Raw genomic sequence first — 15,701 nt, forward strand, 5'->3', positions numbered from 1 at the left:
CCCAGTCGGTCCCTGATTGGCCAACGTGCTGTGTCAATCACAGTGGCGACGCTGATTGGCTCGGCCTTCTGAGGGTTTCAGGCCAAACGCTTCAAGGGGGCAGTTGTCGGTCTGAGAAGTGAAGCTCACTTCCGCGTTCAAAAAACTGCAATCCCCTCAGCTGTCGCTGGGGGCTGATACCAGAAGGGAGCAACTCTCCATAGACCCCCATGTTAAAATAGCCGACTTTACAGCTTTAAAAAACATATTTACAGCCTGGTACCATTTATTTTTTTGGTCTCAACCGATAGTTTCTACCCCCGCACACACTCTGGCCCTCATTTATCAAACTTGCGTACACCAAAAAAATGGGTGTACACCAAATTCACCGCAGGGATCGGCATTTATCAATCTGAGCGTGAGCGTACAGTACGCACAAATCTCACGCCAGCTCTGACCAGGTGTACGCACATTTGGAACCAGCGTAGAACATGCAGGAACGAGTGCTGCTGTGTCAAAATGATTATTAAACCATAGTCTAATAACGCAGCGATGTGGACCACATGTTGTTGTTGTTTATATTGATAAAAAGATAAAAAGTAGCAAAAAAAAGAAAAGAAAAGAAACGATAAAACCAAGTCCGTGTTGAAACTCGAGTTTTATTTTGGGCAACTGAGATGAATTAAAAACCACGACGTGACAGATGCTCATTAATCAGATTAGTCAATGACAGACAGACCTGTTATTGTAGATCACACACACAAACTTCTCCACCAACATCAACTTCCAACATCTCCAGCACCAGAGCATGACCGGACGGCTTCTCAGTCTCTCTCTCTGCCGGACACCGGAAGCAGGAATATATCGGGGCGTGACATTTAAATTAATTTTAGTCATGAAATGTGACTATTGCAGAATTCTGCACATTCACAACATTAATCAATTCCCTGCTCCTTGAGTCATGCTGTAGATGTTGTCATCAGCTGTTTGACATTTTGGTTTGAATGTTTGTTAGTCTCTGTCTCCCCCTCATGGCATGTGTCCACTAACATCCATGTGGATTTCACCTGCTGCTTAGCCGGACAAGCCAGACTATATCATTAACATGTATCGTCTGGCAACGACCGGTAGACCTCGGCTCAATCCAGGGGGCAAAGAGCAGGATGACGTTAGCCTGACAAGCCAATTAAAATGTATGTCGTCATCGCGTTAAGCCCGCCCAACGACTCTCTAAACAGATAGAGCGCTGTGATTGGTGAACACAATCGATGTTCGAGACTCAAAAAGTTCCTATGGCTCGTTTCTAGACCGACCTGCGGAGCAAATATTTTTGCTGCCGCTAGGGTGCGTCTAGATATTAGGCTACCTGCTGCTCACTTTTTATATCATACTGTTTGCTGTTTTCCCCACTTAGCGCAAGACAATAATGATGAGGAAGCAGTTTTTCTCTGTGGGAGAGATATGACAGGAAACTGTTTTTTTAAATATTTTTTACTTCAATCTTGAAGCAGAAAGACTTGATTGCATAAGAGTCCACATTTCTCAGGTCGCTCAGATGTAGCCTAATAAAGTTTTCACAAGTAGCATCATACAGTACCAACTTACCTCATACACACACACAAGATTGCTACAACAACAATCCTGACATAAAAAAAATAAGACAGGCAGGCAACTAGGCAGACACTAAGCACCCCTTGGGCCCTGTTGACAGAGACCACACCCTGGCAGCCGCTCCCGTCAAATTAAGATTCTTGTTCTTGTAATCTTGTACTTCTGTGTTGTTTGGAGAATACATCATGTTTTGTATTTTTCATCCAGCAATGTTGAGTGTTAATAGTTGTTACATTCAAGGGATAAGAACTACAGTAAGAGCAACAACAACAATGAATTTGTTTGTCTATTGTTTATTTTATTTTATTAAGTGGACAGTATGTTGAGATGAACACATCTCAAAGAGCTTTAGGATTCATAATTAGAGACAAGATGAAAATATGTAGAATTTTCTGTCAACCATTTGATTCTTTAGTTCTGCTTTTAGTTGAGTGTCACACACAGGAGAGTAAAATGTATGTTAGGTTATTCAGACTGACAGCACCGAAAAGATGATTCCAGGTTGATTCATCAAGTAAAGAGAAAACTTAGTGAATATTCATGCTGCTCCATCGGCTGTTGCATTTATGTTACAAATAGCTGATATCATCCATCCTATTCCTCCTCCAACTGATGCAGTTCCATCACCTGCACCTGCAGAGAGATTACATTCATTAGCCTACATGTGAGACTTGCAATTTACCGATCAGCTTTATTACATTTGTCTAATTTTCTCAGGCTTTTCTTTAAAGCCTAAAGGGGTTGTTTCATCTTTTAAAGCTCCCATATTTTACATTTCTTCTGTTTTTCCACCGGTGGAATTGAACCGGGGCGGTTGCGGCAAAGGACTAGAGCCTTGGCATGGGGCGCCATCTGCTCTACCCAGCAATCTAAACAACATCCCCTCAGTGTAGTTTTACATCCCACCTTTTAAGATTCTCTCCAGTACTCTACAAGCTCTGTCAGCCAGAGCCTCTCCTCAGACTGAGTAATGAGTGTTTTGTTTTGTTGTGACATCACATTGTTGCAGAGGTCAGGACAGGATTTTTCATCTTTGTTTAAAAAGTGTCTCACTTTCAACAATAAATGACCTATTTTCTTTTTTCAGCAAATACTCTTCCCCAAATGAAATTCTAATGTTTCCTCCACCCAATGTAATTACCAGCACACTGGTGCTTTAATCAGCCTTTATTTACGTATCTGCCACCTGTGGCATAGACTGTGATGACCAAAAGACACAGCTCACTGCCTATGTCACAGGTGGCCATAGCCAAAATCTAACATTTTCATTTACATCAAATGGTGAACTTATCGTCATTAGTAACAACATCTTAAAGCAGAAGTAAGTGGTCCGGTCGTTTTGGCTAATGCTGCGTTCCAGGCAGGCTTTTGAAATCGTAAATTACAGCTTCAAGTCACAACTTACGACTTTGTAGCGTTCCAGGCAACCCACTCGTGTTTTTCCGACCTGTTTTACCGGTGAAAGTCACTATAACGGCCACTCGTAACTTCCAACCGGTGAACTCGTACCAGATCGAACTGGTACAACTTCACGGTCGGAAAAATACGAGTTTCCTTGAACGCACCATAACAGTCCTCGTCCCTACGTCGCCACATTCACGGCGTCCCTTGGCTGCACACACAGCCCTGCATGCCGTTCTCTCTCCTCATTGGATAAAAACTGTAGGATACGATAAATGTTTTCTCTTCGGCTCAGAGCAGAGCAGAGTGACTGAGAGACCCGTGTTTCGGTCCAAACACTCTATGTAAGTGATTGCTGTTGGAAGATATAACTATTTAAGACTTATATTAACACAAATATATCACTTACTTCTGCTTTAACCTTGCTCCTAAAAACTTTTTCTCAACTCAAATTTCTTTTATCAATGAATGAAAAAGATTTTTTTTTAAATAAAGAAAATATTCAATTACCAAATGACTGAAAGAATTCCACCAGCCATAGAGGAAGATATCCTAAAGCAGCAAGATACATTATTTTGGCAGCAAGGGAACCAGCTATTATTCCACCTTGCGCAAAACCAATCAGAGCCAGAACAGCAGGACCCAAGGTCAGAGTCAAGACACCACCTGGACAAAACACATTAGGAGAACTTGTTATTGTAATGTCTGTAACAAACAAAAAGGTTCTCCCATGCTGCTACAACACACAGCAGTGGTGTTTATGTTTGTTTGTTTTTGTTTTGTTTTAAAATTATATTTCCATTTATTGTGCTGCCCTATTTATAAAGTGGTGATTCAGATCAGACTCTTACCTGCACCTACAACAACGGTCTTACCTGTTAATATAAAAAAAAAGAAGAGGAAAACAGAAATTTATCCTGAGCAGTTTGTTCATTAATAATTTTGTTGATGCATGTGAAGGAACAAAAAAATTACACTCACAGATTTCTTCCCTATAATCATAAAAAATATTCCACAGTTGCATCAGTAGATCCACAACTTCTCCAGGGTAAAACCATGAAATGGCACCAACTGCAGTGAGATTACATGTATATTTACATCCTTTTTTGTTTAAGTCAGAGTCAGCTTTATTGTCAATTTCTGTGATGTAAAACAAAACAAAGAAAAGAAAAGTGTCGAACAGTATAAACAAACCCCAGAGAGAATTAAAAGTTATCATCTTTATGAGGGAACAGTCAAAAAAATAATAGTTGTACTCTCAAAAATCCAGGTCAGCTCTGGGGGTGATGAGATGTGTCTGAGATGAGACTGAGCTCAAGGAGATGTTATATAGGTATCTAACAACCATGCAGAACAGGTTTACAGTGGGGACGTGTTTTGAAGTTTTAATGACAGTGTTATGAGGGAAACATGTCAGCAACAACAAGAATCATTTCTGGAGAATTGAAACTCAACAATAACCTTTATCAGGAAACTTTCATCTCAGAAATATTTGACATAGCTATATTTGACAGCTGGGCCCTAGTTTGCTGGCGCAGCGCAGGTGGCGCAAAGTAACGCAGCCGGTCTAATGCAAGTTTCGACCAGCGCAGCCTAGCGCAAAGTCAGATTGGAAGATTGGTAGATCGCGCTGCGCTGAGATAGGCGTGGCCGCGCAGCAGGGGGAGGCGTCACAGATTCAGCTTGGTGCAGTGGAAGTTTCGTGCGAAAATGTCCCGCCGAGGTTGCGCTGAAAGCTCGCCACCTCCAACCAGGTCTACTCTCAGCGCAGGGCGAAGCGCAGCTGGTGCAGTGGAAGTTTGGCTGACTGACCTGCAGTGCACACACGTCACCAAGACGTCACAGGCAGATCTCCACAGTTCCAGACACATTTCAATGCAATAAATATCCACAATAACCACTATTTAATGCAACTAACGGAATCAACACGTGAATTTATATCTATATAGATTGTCCCGTCACATCTGACGTCAGATCAAAGCAGAGATCAAAGGCTGTCGGTGCGTAATGGAAACTCCACCTGAATTAACACAGCAGGGACGAACTGGCACTGAAAAGCAGCTGTGGATGTCCCAAAAGCAGGACTGAGGGTGGATGACTGCATGTCGCTGCCGTGTTGAGACTACGCACTGCCGTTGTGATGATCGCTTTATTTATTTATTTACTTATTAATTTATTAGAGGGCGACTGCTTCGTCACGCGGCCGTAATGAAAAACAAAACACAAATCTTCATCTCTCTTAGTCCACCACAACAGCCTCGGTATCAGATAGTCAGTATATAGCCTACTACAGTATACTCAGCATCTCTATCACAGAGAAAAAAGAGAGGAGGACAGAGAGAGAGAGAGAGAGAGAGAGAGAGAGAGAGCGTCCTTTACGCTGATTTCATCCCGCATGGTGTTTGTTTATGTTGTGATTAGTGTAGCCTACACCTCTCATCTGTCTTACACAGGGAATAATAAATTGAAATGAATAAATGTGAGTTTCTTTATTAGTTTAGTTTATTAGTTGTTGTTTCTTACACTGGGCACCGGTTCTCAGTGTATCAGATCAAACAAAGGGCGGCACGGTGGCACGGTGGTTAGCACTGTTGCCTCACAGCAAGAAGGTCCTGGGTTCGAATCCCCGGCCGCCCAGGTCCTTTCTGTGTGGAGTTTGCATGTTTCCTCCGGGTGCTCCAGTTTCCCCCACCACTAAAAACATGCCAGCTAGCCTGATCCTCCAGTCAGTGCCCCTGACCAAAGGCACTGGCTCATAATCTGCAGTTGGTCCCCGGGCGCTGCACCGTGGCTGCCTACAGGGATGGGTTAAATGCAGAGAAAGAATTTCACTGTACTAGCTGTATATGTGACAAATAAAGTACCTTTAAACCTGATCTCATTATTCGGCCACTCTGAGCTCGGACCTCCAAACCAAAACAGCTGTTTCCTCCTGGGAGAGGTTCGGCCTCTGGCGTCGCTGTTTCCTCCGTCCATGTCAAAGTATAAAATGACAAACTTGCAGTGCGCACCGCCCGCGGCGCAGTTAAAGGTGAGGAGAGGAGCTCCTTTGATTGGTGAAGATCCGAATCGGCTGTGTTAATCCCACTTCTCCTCCTCCTGTCTCCCTCCCGCCCTCTCTCCTCCCCCTTTGCCGTTTGCGCCGGTAGGAGGGATGAGGGGCGGGCTTGCGCTGGCGTAAGTCGGACTGCTCTGTCCAGCAAACTTGCGAAATGGACCTGGACACGCCTAGTTGGCGTGGCGAAGCTGCGCTGCACTTAGACTTCGCCCGGTCTAGGAAACTAGGGCCCGTGTTTAGCTCAGGTGGTAGAGCACCTGCCCCATGTGTTGAGGCCATAGTCCTCACTGCACTCCTGCGTGTCATCACCCTCTCCCCCTCTCTGCCTCCAATTTCCTGTCTCTCTCTGAACTCTCCTGTCCATTAAAGGCAAAAAATATACTTTAAAAAAGTATGTGTACGTGTCTCAGGTGTAAGATAACTGTGATCAACCAGAAGTACCATTTCAGACTGATGTGTATGAGGAATACCTTGTTGGTCATGAAATGTGACTATTGCAGAATTCTGCACATTCACAACATTAATCAATTCCCTGCTCCTTGTGTCATGTTGCAGATGTTGTCATCAGCTGTTTGGCAAATTGGTTTGAATGTGTGTTAGTCTCTGTCTCCCCCTCATGGCATGTGTCCACTATTACAGTAACATCCATGTGGATTTCACCTGCTGCTCACTTTTTATAAGTGTTTGATGTTTTCCCCACTTAGCGCAAGACAGTAATGATGAGGAAGCAGTTTGTCTCTGTAGGAGAGATATGACAGGAAACTGTTTGTTTTTTTGTTTCGTTTTTTTTTAAATATTTTTTTACTTCAATCTTGAACAGAAATGCTTGAGTCCACATTTCTCAGGTGGCCCAGATGTAATAAAGTTTTCACAAGTAGCATCATACAGTACCAATTTACCTCACACACACACACAAGATTGCCACAACAACAATCCTGGCATAAAAAAAAATAAGACAGGCAAATAAAAAATTGCACATAATGGAGGACAATAAATGCTCAATATGTTATAAATGTATCTTTATTTTTTCTTAAACAAGAACTTTTCAATAAATATATTTTCATTCATTACTCCACTTTTGCAGGGTCCTTAGCCTGTAACCTTCAAATACATTCATATACACTGATCAAACAACCACATGTACGACATACATTTAACAACAACGTGCAAGAACACTGGCAGAAAAGGGGAAAAAATCATGAAGCAACACTGAGAGAAAGGCACCAGTTTAAAACCTTTTAACACACAGACAGACACTGAAGTGATAAAGGTGTGTTAATCCAAACAGAAAGTCTGTATAAAGTGTCAGACTGCATGTTGAGCTGTGAACGGGTTCATCACACTCTGTCTTTATCAGTCGTAACTAAAATATTGCAGAATAAGTACTTTTTTTTTCATTTCTATTTTGGTTCTGTTTTATTTTCATAATACTTTATTGCAATTGCTTTTGGCTTTCAAAGGATTAAATTTTTTTGTGGGTAGATGTAGGTAAAAAAGCATCAGTGCCAAAAGTAACAGTGTGAGATAGTTGATTAATTACTGCAAATGGAAATTTTACTGCCACTTGTTCATATAAAGTCATCTTTATAATGATTTTATAAGGGGTAACTATGGCTGGTGTTTCACCTCTCTTTGTAACAAGTGACTTTTCAATGTCATCCATTAATAAATGCAAACTGGCACCTCAAACATCTTTAAATCTTCAGTTATTAATTAAATCACTTATAAAGGATTCTTCATTGAAATTTGTATGACGTCATATGATTGCATTGCATTGATGTTTACATTTTTCTGTAGTGACATCATCCTGAAAGCCAGAGTGAAACATCTTTAGTCTCTGTCCTGCACTGTGATGTCCACGCTACTTGGCTGCTGTTGACGTGTCCTTGTCCATTATTCCTCTCTTGGCGACTCTCTGAGCTATCCCATAGGGCACATGGCACGCCACCGTCCCCATTTCCGCTGCCCCCTCCACATGAAACATCTGGTCATCAAAGAAAATATGCGGCCTGATCTTCTCCAGCATGGGCCCCTTGGGTGCCCCCGCTAAAAAGAGAGCCTCGTCGATCTCCAAACCCCACGAGCGCAGAGTCTTTAGGGCTCTGGTGCCGGAGCTGGCCGCGCTGCGAGCCGTCACCAGGTAGGTCCGGATGGGACAGTCCATGCGCTGGCCTTTGCCGTAAAACTTCTTCTGGAGTTTTCCTAAAGCTTCCAGGAATCCTTTCAACGGCCCCTGTAGAGAGATGAAAAGATGAAGGAAGCTCAGTTGGTTTATACTGTTTTTTACAAACTGAAACCCAGAATCAAAACCAACAGTCAAAGCATCTGGAAATGAGACCAAACCACAAAATGTGAAAACAGAGGCACCTGTAACCTCATCACCAAAACTGTTGTTAATGTCCAGCAAAGTTTACAGCCCAACATTTGCCATACAATGCAAGAAGGAGGTAACTCGTTTTTGGGACATTAAAGGTCTGCTACATCATGTGGATAAATATCTTGACTCAATGGTATCTTATTTGCAAAATATTTGTGGGTGGTTTTCACAGTAACTTCAAAAAAACTGCGGTGAAACAACAAGAGAACACAGTAACTAGAGTTACCTTATTCTGTCTGTGTATAGAACTACCCAAAGTTGTGGGGAAACAACAAGAGAACACAGTAACTAGAGTTACCTTATTCTGTCTGTGTATAGAACTACCCAAAGTTGTGGGGAAACAACAAGAGAACACCGTAACATGAGTTACCCTTTTCTATCTGTGTATAAATGCACAACACGCCCTACTGTACAACAGGCTACTACCATTTTACGAACTAACGGGAGTTACCCCTTTCTTGTGTTGTATAGCGTATGTTTTGCCTCAATGCATAAACAGACAGACAAATAAGGGTAAAATGTTAAGTTTGAGTTAAATATTTTTACAGCTAAAAATTAATTTTCAGAATCCTAAGTTCAATACAGTTGACTGGACAACAAAAATACTTTAAACTCATCTTTCTCAGAACTGCACTCTGAGGAGTTACCCCTTTCTTCTGTTGTATTGTTGCTGCTCTTGTATGTTCACACAGCTATCATGGGAATTAGGGATTATTGATGACATTTTCGTATGTTCTCTATTTTACTTTTTTCCTCCAAATAAATATATTTTGATAAACCCACTTCCTTCTAAAATGCCCTGACACCTCTCTTTGACTTTGTTCTGCCCATGTCAACATGAGACAAACCTGAGAGAAAGATGAAAATTTTAGGAATCTAGGACTGTCCTTTAACAGAACTGTACCGAAATGCAGTGTGATGGTTGTGTGTGTGTATACTGTATACTGTATACTGTATACTGTACATGGTCCAGAGGCTTGTTCTCATGGGCCTTCTCATGCTCAAAGAACTTGTCCAGTCCGTGGGCCTTATAGATGCGCTCAGACTCATCAGAGAAGAGGACGGCGTCGCCATCGAAGGCAACGCGTAGCTGAGTCTCCGACACCTCCGTCATCTTCTCTGGGGTGAACATGGTGGCTGCTGCTATACCTGGTGGTTCACACACACACACACACACACACACACACACACACATTTTGTACTGAGTATTTAAGTTCAGTTTTAGTTATTTCTGAAAATTGGGCAGATACGAGAACAGAAACATGCAGCTCATCTGTCTTTATACTGACCTTCCTCCAAAGCTTCTCGCACCTTGGTGGGGTCAGCAGACAGGTAAAGGTTAGTGTGGTAGGCCTTCAAGTAGCCTATGGGACTGTTTCCCCCGGTCATACAGAAGCGCTCGATGAACAGCTCTGCAGAGAGGAGGGATGAAAAGCTCAATGAACAGTTTGTGTCCATGAAACTGAGTATATGTCTAAGTTGGCTAATTATCACAAACAATTTCTGGTGAAATTTTTTGATATTAAGGATTTGTCTGTATGAATAGAAAGGAAACCTACATATTATCACAATTACAATGAATAAACCACCTAGCAGCAAATGGCAGCAGTGATTTATTATCTGCTTTTGCATCCTACACTCTGTTGGTGAGGAGCAGGTCTAAGAGGCAGAGCAGACAGGAGGAAGGGCAAACCTTGAGTGACATGAAATCCTCATCTCAGCTTTTTAAGTTTCAATTGTTGGTCTAGTTAAAGCAGTGAATCAGTGTGAAGGGCGACCAAACCTCTACTTTAGTCTAGAAGCTCCCCAGCTCCCACCACTTACCCCTGAGGGACATAATGTGATGTGTGGACCATGAGAAATATCCCATCACAACCACCCACGGTCTCTGTTCATCCACAGGGATGAGAGTGACCCCTCGGACTGAGTGGCAATCTGTCAACACGTGCAGTTTAAAGGGATAGTTCAACATTTTTGGCAAATTGGCCCATTGCCATAATCCCTATAGTTTTAGGAGTAGGTTTGTTACCTTTAATTGTTGGTGCAAGCTGTTTTTAGAACGGCGGAGCAGAGCCGCGAGCTGCTCAGAGCTACACTATGGAGCCTAGGATTTCTTGGTTTCCATTCCAACATTACAAGATGGAGTTGTTTTCAAGGCAAATGCATGGGTAAATGCAAAGCCACCGATGCACGTTCCTGTCGGGACAGTCGTTTTTCGGCACAACACCTGTTTTGCATTTGCCTTGCGTTAGCTGAGCAGCTCACATCTCTGCCCAGCCCGTCTCAAAACAGCTTGCACTGAAAATTAAAGGTAACAAACCCGTACCTGTAAGACTATAGGGATTATGGCAATGGGTGAATTTGCCAAAATGTTGAAATATCCAAAAACATAAACTAAATAGCCAGGACAAGCGATTCTTAGATTACAGCCACTTCCTCTTTTTTCTGACTGGCCTCTTTCTATTTCTTCCTCTCAATGAGTCAACAGAGGATTCTGTGATGTCTTGAGTAGACTTCATGTACACACTTGCGTGTGTGTGTGACCTGGGGAGGGACACGGGGTCATAAAGTGTGGGAATCAAGAGCACCACCAGCTGTGGAAAGCAACTACAGAATCTACAGAGTAAAGACACATCGCTGGAGTGCAGCTCACCCTCAGTCTGTGTGTGTGCGTGGGCCTGAGATAACCCATAGAAAACCTGAGCTTTTTACCAGTATACATATAATGATGTAAGAGACTGAAACTGAGATACTAGCCTTGTGAAGTGTCTGAAAAGCCACGAAAAGGGAAAGTCTGCTGACCTAAAATAACCTTGTCAGCAGGACACACTTAAAGCAGAAGTAAGTGGTCCGGTCGTTTTCGCTAATGCTGCATTCCAGGCAGGCTTTTGAAATCGTAAATTACAGCTTCAAGTCACAACTTACGACTTTGTAGCGTTTCAGGCAACCCACTCGTGTTTTTCCGACCTGTTTTACCGGTGAAAGTCACTATAACGGCCACTCGTAACTTCCGACCGGTGAACTCGTACCAGATCGAACTGGTACCACTTCACAGGTCGGAAAAATACGAGTTGCCTTGAACGCACCATAACAGTCCTCGTCCCTACGTCACCACATTCACGGCGTTCTTTGGCTGCACACACAGCCCTGCATGCCGTTCTCTCTCCTCATTGGATAAAAACTGTAGGATACGATAAATGTTTTCTCTTCGGCTCAGAGCAGAGCAGAGTGACTGACAGACCCGTGTTTCAGACCAAACACTCTATAGAAGTGATTGCTGTCGGAAGATATAACTATTTAAGACTTATATTAACACAAATATATCACTTACTTCTGCTTTAACTACCAGTGGTTAAATGAGCCCCCCACCCCCCAGCCTGAAAAAACCTGATCTAGTGTGACAACTTTGTTATTTTGTGACATTAATAGATCCCATAAAAGACTACGTATGTGTTGAGTTGGAGCTTGGCCTAATATCCATGTTCATAAACCTTTCAGCAACAAAACTATATCCTGCTGAGAACATAAACACTGAAGAACAGGCCCAGAAAACATACTCTATACTGTATTGTAGGTTGTTGTTTTTTTTTAGGTTTTTTTTTTTTTAGCAAACTTTACTCAAACAGGAAAACATGTCAACTTGTTGGAAACTATTTTCACTCTTGGATTACCACGCATTTGATCTTGTTGTGACTGTTTGTATCATCAGGATGATCCAGTGAGCCTTGTCACATCACATAGAAATGAACATGTCACTCGTTCAGTGGTGTGGCTTGCTGCTTTGTCTAATTTCATTGTATTGTTAGATGACAAAACCACTTTTTTAAACCACTTTCTATAATATTTCATGTCAGCCAAAACTGAACAGTGATAGATATATTTGCACCGTCTTTGCTTATGTTCTAAGACAGTTTGTAGCTGTATGAATTATAAGTCCATGTCAAATAAAGCATGTTTGGATGTGGTTAATGCAGCAGATAATTAACTGAACGGTTCCTGTCTTTGTAATAAGCCATCCAATTATGAATGTGGATGACATCTTCCAGTGCAACAACCCATGAAGGGAGTAATTTCATCTTTTGTGGAAATGTGCTCTTTGCCTTCTTGTCATGAGAAGGCTTAACCAACTCTCTCTGACTGCAAGGTCCAGCAGGTTGGCTTATTTCATTTTATTTTTAACATAAAGAAAGAAGCAGGAAGAATCAGCTACACTAAACACATTTTGGTCCAAAAACCCTCCAATACATTGCAGTGCAGCATTATCAGAAATAGAGCCAGCGAGCAAGTGATGCTGGAGGATGTGAACCAGACAAAGTGAATGAACAGAAAGTTTTTTTTACCATCATTTGTGTGTATAAGTTACTCACTGTGGTGATTGATGGTATTGATGAGTCTTAGGCCGACATACGCGTGGTTGTTGGTCATGAGCACAACATCAAAGAGCTCCTCGCTGTCGGGGTAAAGCTCCCTCAGTTGGGTGTTCACTGCTTCCAGAGCCTGGGAACACATCCAGGAAGATTTAAGTTATACATAAAATATAATACTGTGTCGCTGCAGTGGGGGAGGGAGTGTGTATGTGTGTGAGCGTTTGAGTGGGCTGGTGTTTTAATGCCTATTACTCATCTACCGCCTCCAGGGACACGACCCAACATATAACACACTGACACCAAGGAATCACTCCACATCTGGTTTGATATAGTGTGAGTGTTTGTGTGTGTCAGTGTGTGTTTGTGCCCCTTGTTCTCCACATAGTCTCTGACCTTGACAAAGGAGAAGGCCGGTCCGGGGCTGAAGGGCTCTGTTTCATGCTCCACCTGATACTTGATGTAATCCTCCATCCCTTGCTGTTCGTAGATCTGTTGCTCCTTCTCCATGTTGAAGAGGACTCGGGCCGACACGCCGATGGTGATGGCGTTCTCCGGCTTGGGCTGAAGGATGAGAGAGGGGGAAAGCATTTTGTTTAGATGCAGCTTTGATCTGCTCATTCATAAACAAAGTTGTTGCAGTTGTGTTGTATGAGAGATTCAGGGTCAGAGTTGTAACTTTTCCACCTGCTGGCGCACACAGTACATGAATAATATTCTGGGTTGTAGCATAAGACTGGCGAAAGACTTTGATGCCAGTAACATACATAACAACAGAGGGTAAACTGAGTGTCAGAATAGAAGTGATAGTGTGATATGACATATTTTCCTCTGCAAGACTCTGATAGTGCAGAGTCAGACCCACATACCAGACAGGGGACCAGACCCCCCCCCCTGCAATCTTCAACTTTTGTGTTCACTGTGAGAATATATTATATTGCCTATTCTGCTAGGACTTCTTATTTACAAGATAGAGTTGATTGACCATAATTTTAATATTGACAAGTGGAAAATGAAAACGTCATACGTAGGCTCTCAGCAAGATGAAAACATACATTTAACAGTGTGTAACTGTACAATATAAATATTCAAGACAGCGATTAGTAGCTGCCTTTATTTTTGTTACTTTTGGGTGGCACCCCCCAAATTCACTGTTGTTTGCCCCTATGGCCCCCACCAGAAAATACTCTGGACCCGCCCCTGATACCAGACTGACACTGGTTAATCCTCTCTGGAGGCTAATAGGTCAGACACTAAACACTAGTTAGTTTTTAATTTGTTATAAGTGGGTTAAACTTTTTCAGTCTATTGGTGTGATTTAAAATATATTTTAAAAAAACACACAAAAACTGGTGACACAGGATTAAACATTACTTCCAATACTTAGGAATAGACGTCAACAATCAGTTTATAACATCAGTGCGAGACTTACAATGACAATTCCCTGCACCTTGCAAGTGCCAGAAGTTGCTGCGGTGTTATTGTCTGTTACTGAATTTTGATGCATCCTCTCCACGTAGGAAAATCCAAAAAGAGGCCGCAGAGAACTCTCCACCTGGTCTGAAATAAGACTCCTCTATCAGTAGCTCAGGTTCCAGGTGATACAGTAACACCTCGCTGCACTTCTGTATCCTGTTTCACCCACATACATGTCTCTATTCAACTTTTCTGTCCAGTGAACTGACGGCTTGAAACGCTGCAGCTTTGACTGCTGGGACCCTGGGAATGACTCTCTTGCTGTTTTGTACCAGGGCTCGACTCTGATAAAGGTCGGTGTGCCTGTCTTCTGTCATCTGTCACTCATCATGTGATATCAGTACTGGTGACTGTGAAAAAGGCAGCATCAAGTAGTGAAAACAACCTTGGCAGGCTATGACGAGCAATACAGTTCAGCTCTAACACAACCACAGCAAGATTATAGCCTACACTGCAACACAACTCTGACACTTGACACTTGTCTAGCCCTAAATGGATGCTGTGTGAGGAAGAACACTCACTGGTTTGGGTTTCCTGGTGGGGGTGGAGGGCTTCAGGACCATCCTAGCGTCTTCCCAGGGCGCACGAGAGCCGCTGCTGCTGCTGTTGCTGCTGCTGCCATTTCTGCTCAGGTCCTTTCCACCGACGGTCAGAGTTTGACCGTTGTTTAGACTCATCTTTCCTCCTCCTAGCTCACTTCTCCCTCTTTCTCTCTCTGTCTCAGTCAGGACGGCACAGAGTCAGAGTGTCCCCAGATGGCTTCCTCTCCTCGTCCCTCTCTCGGTCTCCGTCTCTTTGGCAGGAGTTCACAACAAAGTCCTTACTCACTCTTGCGCATTCACAATTTGAATGCAATGCTGCTGCACTTAGGAGATGAGATTAATTTATAAGTGCAGCTGCAGAGTCACTCATCTGAATGCTGGAAGAGAAAAACCGGCGGAGCAGGAGGAAGATGTTGCAGGCTGAAAGAGCGACGGAGAGATGGAAGAAAACGTTCAATTGAGGCTGTTTCTCTTATCTCTAGCATCACTTGTGCTACACTCCTGGCTCAGCTCCTGTGTTCTTGTCTTTCTGTGCGTTCCTCTCTCTCCTCACTCACATTATTGACTTCAAGCCATTTTGCATCCTCCCCCTTTTATTAACCCTTTCAGTGTCTAATTCCCCGGAGCAGCAGCAGAGCATGTCATTTGATGGAAGTTGCACCCTATTGGACAGAACAGGCCAGTGTGTCAAAGCCCTGCTGTGTCATGATGCTTATAATTTAATCACGCTTCAGTTCTTGCTATAAAGAGGTGGCGCTTGTCATAACATAGAAGGTGCAGCTTGTTATAACGTTGCAGAAAGGCTATTTCTTATTATCACAATGTGTAGTAATAAGTCATTTAAAATGAAGGAATTTTTTTTTTTTTATTGTAGATGTTATTACCACAAGAGC

General features: G+C 42.8%; 1 protein-coding gene and 1 long non-coding RNA gene across 3 annotated transcripts; both read right to left on the minus strand.

Annotated features, from left to right (window-relative positions):
- Positions 1 to 3,516: 3,516 nt before the first annotated feature.
- On the minus strand, positions 3,517 to 4,058 carry LOC146964144 (uncharacterized). The gene is made up of 3 exons (XR_015034770.1): positions 3,973 to 4,058; positions 3,843 to 3,866; positions 3,517 to 3,657 (listed from the first exon to the last, which is right to left on the minus strand). It is a non-coding gene; the product is annotated as an uncharacterized LOC146964144 (long non-coding RNA).
- A 3,513-nt stretch (positions 4,059 to 7,571) lies between these two features.
- Positions 7,572 to 15,001, minus strand: LOC146964145 (cytosolic 5'-nucleotidase 1A-like). Of its 2 annotated transcripts, none has more exons than XM_085767833.1 (6): positions 14,788 to 15,001; positions 13,187 to 13,354; positions 12,794 to 12,923; positions 9,716 to 9,838; positions 9,391 to 9,575; positions 7,572 to 8,282 (listed from the first exon to the last, which is right to left on the minus strand). In XM_085767833.1, exons 1-6 carry the CDS (start codon positions 14,941 to 14,943, stop codon positions 7,911 to 7,913), a joined length of 1,134 nt encoding a protein of 377 aa, XP_085623959.1. In that variant the 5' UTR covers positions 14,944 to 15,001; the 3' UTR covers positions 7,572 to 7,910. The 2 variants fall into 2 exon arrangements, with proteins under 2 accessions (XP_085623959.1, XP_085623960.1); XM_085767834.1 differs by lacking the exon at positions 14,788 to 15,001 and adding an exon at positions 14,223 to 14,497.
- Positions 15,002 to 15,701: the final 700 nt, after the last annotated feature.

The sequence above is a fragment of the Trachurus japonicus genome, chromosome 22 (assembly GCF_045865225.1).
Source record: "Trachurus japonicus isolate A0001 chromosome 22, Traja_1.0".
NCBI lineage: Eukaryota > Metazoa > Chordata > Actinopteri > Carangiformes > Carangidae > Trachurus > Trachurus japonicus.

Coding starts and splice junctions, on each gene's coding strand:
- LOC146964145 (XM_085767833.1), bottom strand. CDS start 14,943: ATGAGTCTAAACAACGGTCAAACTCTGACCGTCGGTGGAAAGGACCTG. Junction 13,355..14,787: donor CCACCAGGAAACCCAAACCA/GTGAGTGTTCTT, acceptor CTCATCCTTCAG/CCCAAGCCGGAGAACGCCAT. Junction 9,839..12,793: donor CAATACCATCAATCACCACA/GTGAGTAACTTA, acceptor TCCTCTCTGCAG/AGCTGTTCATCGAGCGCTTC.